This window comes from Bemisia tabaci, chromosome 7 (assembly GCF_918797505.1).
Source record: "Bemisia tabaci chromosome 7, PGI_BMITA_v3".
Lineage (NCBI taxonomy): Eukaryota > Metazoa > Arthropoda > Insecta > Hemiptera > Aleyrodidae > Bemisia > Bemisia tabaci.
The window spans coordinates 47262321-47271389 of record NC_092799.1 but is presented as its reverse complement, the minus strand read 5'-3'; the positions used below and the strand labels follow the sequence as shown (position 1 = coordinate 47271389).

At 36.5% G+C, this 9069-nt stretch overlaps 1 protein-coding gene across 1 annotated transcript; it reads right to left on the bottom strand.

Moving 5' to 3' along the window:
• Positions 1–5697: 5697 nt before the first annotated feature.
• On the bottom strand, positions 5698–9028 carry Nedd8 (Nedd8 ubiquitin like modifier). The gene is made up of 4 exons (XM_019057482.2): positions 8859–9028; positions 8053–8070; positions 7061–7173; positions 5698–6395 (listed from the first exon to the last, which is right to left on the bottom strand). The coding sequence occupies exons 1-4, from the start codon at positions 8874–8876 to the stop codon at positions 6311–6313; spliced, it is 234 nt and encodes a 77-aa protein (XP_018913027.1). The 5' UTR covers positions 8877–9028; the 3' UTR covers positions 5698–6310.
• Between the last annotated feature and the right edge of the window lie 41 nt (positions 9029–9069).

Below are 9069 nucleotides of genomic sequence, written 5' to 3'. Positions count from 1 at the left end.
TCATCGAAATGAAATAAAAAAAAAAAAAAAAACCAAAACCAAAACAAAAGATATTTTCCTGAAATGTTCACTTTAATTACTGGAATAGTACATATATGATCTATTTTACTTTACTACGCAGAACTTTTAAATAAAATAAAATTATAATAAATAAATGCCATAAGAAAATAAAGTAAGATTATTGATTACATTTTAAGAACAGAGGGGGCCAAGGTAGGGTTGGATTATCTAACAAGAAAACGAAAATCAAAACGAGTTTTAACTTTTGTTTCAAATGAGCAATGTTGCATATACAAAAAGTTGAAGGCGCCACGGCGCCGCACCGCGACCGCCGTCATCGTCAGCTCTAATCAGTATCTGCAACTTTCGTGCGACTTTCCAGAGAAGTTTATTCTTAATTGTATCTCAATCATCTGGAACTGTCACAGAAAAATATCGATAGCCGCCAATGTGCGAAATCACGTAAGTCCGTTTGAGACTTGAGACGTTGCAGACTTCCTGGCATACTGTATTTTAACTTTAGAAATCTGGAATACGTAATTTATTGATAAATTCCGAGATTTTTTTTCTCTGTTTGGAGAATATTTCATTTAAATTGAAAGCTCTGGAAGGTGGCGTGTTTCCATTTGAAAAAATAAATTAGTGGATCAAATTTTGAAACAACGTGATGGAGGTACATGCATTTCGCTCTTTGGCCATCGGCACTCATAACTTTCCTCAAAAATAGTAATTCGAGAGGCATTTGGCGACATTCGCATGATTGCACACAGGTACGGCGTTTTCCTTTTCCTTGGCATAACAGAAGTACGTGTGTCCCTCAATTTTTTAGAAATTTCCCAAATGAGGGGCTTTGAGAACAAGGCGCATTAGTGCAGTTTTTGAAAAAATTTATGTGTTATTGATTTCAAGTACTAGTCTTAATCCATGTTCCGTGGAAAAATTGGGATTTTTTTGGGATTGGAAAATTTACTTCCAAATCCCAATTTTTCAACATCAAAAAGTCAGGTTGAACTTTCTTCCCGAAATAAAGATCCGTGTAATTTCGAAATTTCGGACACGTATTTTCTTGAAATAGCAAAAACTACACATATCGACGGTGTAAGTCAGCAATCACATAACTCGGTTTGCGACGTCGCAGACTTCCTGTCATACTTTATTTTTTAAACGGGAAAAAACTCAACGGCAACTCTTTAAAACTGCCGTGATTTTTCTTCTCGGTGCGAAAAAAATTCTGCAAATACTTCAAGGAATGATGTCCAGTTGTTCTGCTTTAATAAATAACATTTTTTTTTTTTTTTTTTTTTTTTAGTTTTTCCGGGAGAAAAAGTGGCGGATCTTATCGAAGATATGACAATTTAAGCATCTTGTTCCGCCGGCTGTAAACAAAGTCGGGGGGTTTCGATTTCCATCCGTAATGAATAACATAGAGGCGGAGATTTTCAGACACAGCAAACGAGTTATGTGATTGCCGACTTACACCGTCGATATGCTCCCTGTCCTCCAAGCCCCTCAAATGTAAGTTATATCCACGACAGGTACGAAGAAACATTCGGAATAAAGCCAATCGTTGCATAGAACTTGATTTAATTCGGTGTGGTGATGGGTTGCATCATCAAATTTGAAGGCGAACTAGTAGTGATTTCGTTTCCAAGCGACGCGGCGCACCAACGACCGTCACGCTGTAGGTAGCACCATCATCTTCATTTTACAGTGAAAGAAGAAACAGCTTAATCGTCCCGAAACATTGACAAAAGAAAAAAACAACTTAAATCGGGACTAAGGCTACCTACAAATAATAAAAAGAACAAATAAAATAAAGTAAAAATCCCGGGACGTTTTGCAGGGATCACACCCGCATTTTCAACCGGCTGAATCGGCAAGAACAAAAGAAACAAAAATTAGGAAGAAAGACACTATGAGCCTCACCGCTGTTATTATGAGACTGACAGTGCAACCAAAATAAACGAGCGAATAAATGGAGCTGGAACACCTGAGTAATCTCTGTTTCTGTGTGCTTTGATTCAACTGTCACTTGCTCGTTTGTAGCCCTGCTACAGACGCATATAAGTTGAGAGAGGAAAGTCACGATGCCTTCAATTTTATACATACACATTTTTGGGCAAAATGAGAGACGACGTTTCTCCATTTGCGACGTTGCAGACTTCCTGAGAAACTTTATTTTTTCGTAGGGAAGCAGGTCATCATAAAACATAAATTCTCCATGATTTTTCGTGTTCGATAGCAGAAGCTTTGGTTCAAAAATTTAAAGTCGTAAATTCGGATTGTTTCTCATGGAAGAGATGAAATAAGAACGGAAATTTTGAAACACCGCAATGGAGATACGTGGTTCCGCATTTCAGTCGGTGCGATACGGACATCCATCAAGTTTAAATAGTTGCATCAAGTCCCCGTCACCGCCGACCAACGCGTCTGTCGATCGAATCAACCACAAATAGTATGAGCAGGGAGCCAAAACGCCTTCAATTTTTTGAACGCAATACGGACATCCGTCGAGGTTGTATAGTTGTATCAAGGCGCCGTAGCAAGCGCGTCCCATTGTTCATCGTTACAGAGCCTGCATAGACGATCAAATTCCGATCAAAGTAGACATGCTGATGACTGGTGGTCACCATCTACCATCAAATTTTGACGGGCCGCACTTTTTTGTTCAAAGTAAGATCAGAACGGAGTGCCACCATTCATCATTTCCTGCCACAGGGAACATTTCTGCCAAGTTTTCATTTTAAAATGGAGCAAATTAATGAGTTTAAGACTGATGACTCCCGACACTTTGATGCTACTTTGATCGGAATTGGTTCGGGAATTTGATCGTCTATCGAGGCCTTATTTTAGTTGCACTATCAGTCTCACAATAACAGCGGTGAGGCTCATAATGTCTTTCTCCCTAATTTTTGTTTCTTTTGTTCTTGCCGGTTGAAAGTGCGGGTGTGATCCCTGCGAAACGTCCCGGGTGTGTTATTTTTATTACTTGCGGCCTTAGTCCCGATTTAAGTTGTTTTTTTTTTTTTTTTTTACAATGAAGTAGGATTTACAGTTAAGGGTTGAAATCGATGCTTCCGCGCTAAAGAAAAATTGTCGTATGTACTTTCGGCTGTTGCCAAATCGCCGTGAATAAAATACGGATTTTCGAAGAAATTTTGGAATATTTTCTCCAAATTTTTCAGAACAGTTTTCCCACAGTTGGACATATTATACATCACTTGGAACTTTCAAAGGGAAACATTTATAAGTTTCCTACAAAATAGCTCTTTTTCGAGAGGCATTTAGCAACATAATGTTATTACGGCGTTTTCCCGTAGCATGGCTTCGAGTGTCTGCTAATTTATTGATAATACCTCATAAAGTAAGTAAAAGGTCCCCATTGCCCCAAAAATCAATGCACACATCATCATTATCATCATTATTACATCTGATATGAATCAGAATCAGCCTAAGAGAATCGGAGTTTGAAAGTGACCTCTATGTTTCTAACTTTGCGTTAAAGTCTTCTTGCATATCTACCCCACATTGTCCATGTCCATCTCAGATTGCCGAGAAAGATTCAGGATACAGCCAATCGGTGGATACAACTTAATGAACTTCGGTGTAGGGTTGGGTTGCATCGCCAAATTTGAAGGCGCGCTTACGACGAGTTACGCTGCAAGTCACATCATCCTTACTTCAAGATGAAAGAGAAATTGTAGTTTAGGGATGGAAACTATGCTTCTGCCTCAAAGAAAGACGCCATAATACTTCGGCTGTTGCTTTTGCGTTGAAAAAACTGATTATCTGGAGAAATTTTGAATATTTATCCTTCAATATTCCAGAGAGATTAGTTCGGAATTTCATCTAAATCGTCTGAAACTGTCAAAGAAAAATATTCATATCTTCCCTCAAAAATAGTAATTTTTGGAGACATGTTTGGCAACTTCCGCACGATTGCTCATACAGTGTTTTTCCTTGGCATGTCTGTGTGTGTCCGTCAATTATTTCCTTGGCCGTCACCTTATTGATAATGCCTCAAATGAGGGGCTTTGAGGACAAGGCGCATAAGTGCAGTTTTTGAAACAATTGATACCTATGTTAATGATTTCAAGTAAAACTACCGAGTCTTAGTGCATATTTTGTGAAAAATTCGCGCTCCCAAATTCCGACTTCTGAGCATCAAAACGTCGGTTCGAACTTTCTTTCCGCTGTCAGAATCCATGTCATTTCGACACTTCGAGCACGTATTTCTCGCAGTAGCAAAAACTGCTTTCATGCGCCTTGACCTTCGAGCCCCTAAAATGTAAGTTATAGGTCCCCTGGATGCACGGAAACATTCAGAATACAGCCAATATGTGGATAAAACTTATTGTTAATTAACTTCGGTGAAGTGTGGGTTGCACCGTAAAATTTGAAGGCGAAATTAGCGGCAATTTTGTTCATTTCTACACATATGCTTACAAAAGTATGACAGCATCATTTCGCAATGAATACCTAAATACAAAAACAAAACTCAAGGAATAGGAATTTTTGAAAATTCGCTTTTCCGAATAATTTATAGATGGTGCAAAATAACTGAGATCCTTTACGGTTTCAGCAACAGGAGGAATTTGGGGACAGCCCCATCATGCAGCTGATTTCGTTATTTTTATCCTTTCAGATGGAAAACGAGGGAATGAGTCATACATACGAGTGTGTGGTCAGACAATATGACCCAAAAACCTCGTAATCAGATACAAAAAGGAAAATTTTCTAGGCATACGATTCTCCTCTACCTACTTATAATTACGGCTGCTGAATCCGAAACGAAATTGGTTCTTCTACATCATGAACTCCCCCTCCCCCCCAACCTGAATTGAAATTTTCCTGAAAAAATCAATTTTTATAATTTTTCATTGAACGAAAATTCCGATTTTACAGGAAGATATTGGACCGAGGGTAAAACTGAGATCATTTTCAAACTCAGTGCGCAACATCACATAGGAGTCAACTATATGTAGGTATTTAGTACACTATACACAGTCCGCCGTTCAGTGATTTTTTTTTCCTTTTTTGCAGACCCGTCTTATTTCTATGATCCATGAACTTCATAGACCTACTTTTCCTTAAATAATTTTTTCTACATCAGCTAATATGGGTATTTCAATGTTTTGGATTCTAAACTTTAGGATCATCATGCTAGAACTCCTAAATCTTTTTGGTCCCCTCCCCTTCCACAGGACATACCTATGCTTCTCATAGGTTTATATACTGCACATAATACTTACTTCGCTGTAATTTGATGATAAAGTAATTTACACAGCAACGCACTATAATTGTAAGTAGTTATTGTAAAACCATTGGTTTTCTTTGAGAGTATTGATTTGAGACCTAAATAATTTAAAGAATAGCGAATCTCTGTTGCTGAATGCTCGAGGTTCAGGGTTCCTGATGATTTTTTATAACGAGGAATTAAACTCCTTGCCTTGTTAAGATTAAAAGTTCTTTTTAAAACAATAAATAGACATTTTCCTGAGAATTTGGTGAATATTTTGAGACGAAGAGCATATTTCCTTTTACAGTTACTGAGACTTAGGTGTGCAAAAACATTTTAAGCAACTTAAATCATGAATTTTCAAGCATTGTGCAGTAACCTTGGACTTCCACCTCTCATCTACCATAAATGCAGGATTGAGGTCACTACTAAATATATCAATGACAACAGGTAAAGAATCATTTTTGTTAAATTTTTATTAGCAAATCAAAAATAAATGAGAAAGTATAAATTAGTGAGAAACAAATTAAAATGAGGATAAACAAAGGTTTGGAAAAGAAACACAAGTTCCACAATAGGTACAACAAAAAATCATGAGGAAAAAAAAATAATTTAAAAAATTGATACAGAAAAGGATCATCTAAATTTTATCTGGACCTTGGTATCCAATCTTACACCCTCAGAGAACATACAGTTCTTTCTTAATGTGTTCAAAAAGTGGCATAATAGATCTTTCCACTGTTCAAATAAAAAAAAAATTAAATAAAAAATATTCAATGAGAACTAAAAGTCTTGAAAAATTCAGCCTCACTTTGAATTTTATAGGGTTGCTGCTGACTTTTTCTGCAACTTTCAATTCTCCAGTTAGTCGCCTCCCTTTGTTTGATGATTTGCAAACTATACATGAGTGAGATGTAGAAAATTTTTGACTGGTTATTGATATTACTTGAGAAAATATGAACATTTAATCACATGCGAAGCATTGAGCGGTAAATGTTCGCCGAAATCAGAGAGGACTTAAAAAAATGAAATTAATTAATGTAGAAAGATATTCACACAACTTCCGTAATATCACAGGCCTCCTCTCAATGCTAGAACAAGATGCAGTACAGATCCTCCTTGGACTTTATAATCTTGCGCTGTCTTCTCATCATTCCTGAAATTTTATAGAGCACACGTCAATACTCGGTAAATTAACATTGTCAGGTTATTCAATCAGACACATGTATGCCAAAACTACAAGCTAAGTGCTAGGATCTTCGTCTCTTAAGTTGTGCCTTTTTACAGAAAATCTGACTTAAAGTTCCAAAAAATCCAAGTTGAGATTTAGAGACTAAGTACTGCAAAAAGAAGATGTTTAAAAATAATTTGACTGGAAAAAAATAACGCCCAAAAATGTTAAATCAAGTCAGCAATTAAACATTATTGATAGTTTAAAACGTTGTTTTTAGGAAAGTGTTAACCCCCCTTTCCAAGGCTATAAAATATTTCAGATTATAATAATAGAGGTACTCAATCTTAAGTGGCTCATTTGCTTACGTACCTACAGAGAATTATATCTTTTCCTATTAATTTACTTAGTCCTTTTTTTACAATTTTAATCACAGGGACCAGACATTTAAAAAATAGAATACAAGTTATCTTGCTACCCCTTGGTGCCTACTAATAAATTTTTCAAATAAAAAATAATCATCATGTTCTTGACTTGCTGCTTGACTGCTCTGTTTGAATGAGGGACTCATCTGATTATCATCGATGTAATTTTAGGAGGGAGGGGCCAGGGAAGAAAACTTTATCCGAGATGAAAGAAAACAAACTCACATTTGTTTCCCTGAGAAGATGAGTCGCTGCTGCTGCGGTGGTATTCCCTCCTTTTCTTCAACTCTCTCTTTGATCCTTTCCACTTTGTCTGTTGGTTCGATATCAATTTCAATCTAGAAAATTACACAAAAAATGAAATACTCACAGATACAAGTTTTACCCAGCAGCCTGTGACAATCATAACATGAAAGGCAAGGGGGAAAAAACGGGAAACAAGGCCAAAAATACACAATAAAACACCAAGACTTTTCAGCTCAGAAATGAAGCCATTTTCAGTCGGAGAAATAAGTAAGTAAAAATAAACAAAATTTAGAAAAAAAACCTGAAACCTACATGATGGTGGCCAGGGTTCGAGAATGACTCTTGCCCATCACCATGTAGGTTTCAGGTTTTTTTCGAATTTTTTATTTTAATTCTTATTTCTCCGATTGAAAATGGCTTGTTTTAAGCCGAAACTTTTCAGTGTTTTACTGTGTATTTTTAGCCTTGCTTTACGTTTCCCTCCCTAGTTTTTTCATGATATTACTCAAAACTAAGTAAAGCAAAATATCATAATTTTTTATCAGTGCTTGCGGGCAAAACTATGGGCGCTGCTTTCAGACTAAAATTCTCTGCCATATTCTTAAAAAAATTGTGACATTCCCTCCATTGGCTTGGCAGCTTTCATGAGTTTACAATGCTTTTGAATAAACTGCCTCTCAAGCTGATGACATTTGCATTATTAGTATACATTTTTTCCCTGAATTTTAACAAGCGCAAAACTCTCTTGGTGAGAATTTTAATTTATTTCAAGGTTTATTGCAAAAGTTTTCATCAATGTCCAATTTTATGTAGTACCAGCGGTCATGAAGGGAAAAAGGAATGTAAGCATGCAATAGATCTGAAAGTCTGAACTGCTCATAATGCAAAATCAAAAAACTACAATTAATAAAGTAGTGAGCTAAACATCTAATATTGAGATGATATAGGTACTGAAAATAAGGATGGCTTACCTCTTTTCCTGTGAGAGTCTACATCAAATTGAAAACATGGAACAAAACAAAATAGAAAATTGAGATAAGTACATATTTCACAAAATAAATGATTGATAAACATAAGATTGATGCGTGATGCTTCGTTACAATTTTTAATACATGCTCAATCAACAAATCAAATTTTGCGCCGTTAAGCTAAAATCAGAATGGCTAAATATCTAATATAAGACAGCAGCATATCCTTGCTGACACTAATATTATCTTGCACAACAGTCCTTAAAACTTCTGGAGTAACTATGGTGGTGTATGATGCTTAACAGGTAGCTTTTGAGCCCAATCACATTGCTGCTGCAGTAGAACAGGTATAAACTAATAAGGACCCTGTGAAAATGGAGTGATCCAAACCCCATGCTGAACAAGCAACATTTTTCAACTTGGTTACAACTACATAACCCATGACTTGCATGTATATGAGGGAATGATCTATCAAAAAACTTCTCTGACACAATGCTTAACAGTCTCCTAGGGTCACTGAGACTGTTAAGCTGTGGCTTGTAAACAAAAATGCTAAAAGATACAGGATGCGTTTACTTCGACAGCGCATAACGCATCTGAGGATGAAAGAGGCTTGCTACAGACAATCAGCGATGAAACAGGTAAGGAATTAGTAACACAAGTTCTTGGCGACCTGGGAGGGTATGATAAACTACTTTCATATAATTCTTGCTCCTACTGGAACTCTTGCAGCATGAAACGATAAAGAGGTACGAGCATTATCATTCCGTGAGAAGTATGAATGAGGAAGTATAGATCTAAGCCCTTACCTTTACTTTGATCAGCATGATTGAAGATTCAACTAGTAGCAAATTTACGATAAACAAGATACCACACAGTCCTCCGAAACAATGGGACTCTAACGGGAAAATGATCTACAGGTAAATGTAAAAATTTTCACAATACACAAGAGCCGGAAGATTTTGCGGAAAAATTTTGTATAGGTTAGGATTCTTAATTTCCAGAAATTCATCCACGAAC

Coding starts and splice junctions, on each gene's coding strand:
- Nedd8 (XM_019057482.2), bottom strand. Junction 6,396..7,060: donor ATCTTCTCAGGGAAACAAAT/GTGAGTTTGTTT, acceptor ATAAAATTTCAG/GAATGATGAGAAGACAGCGC.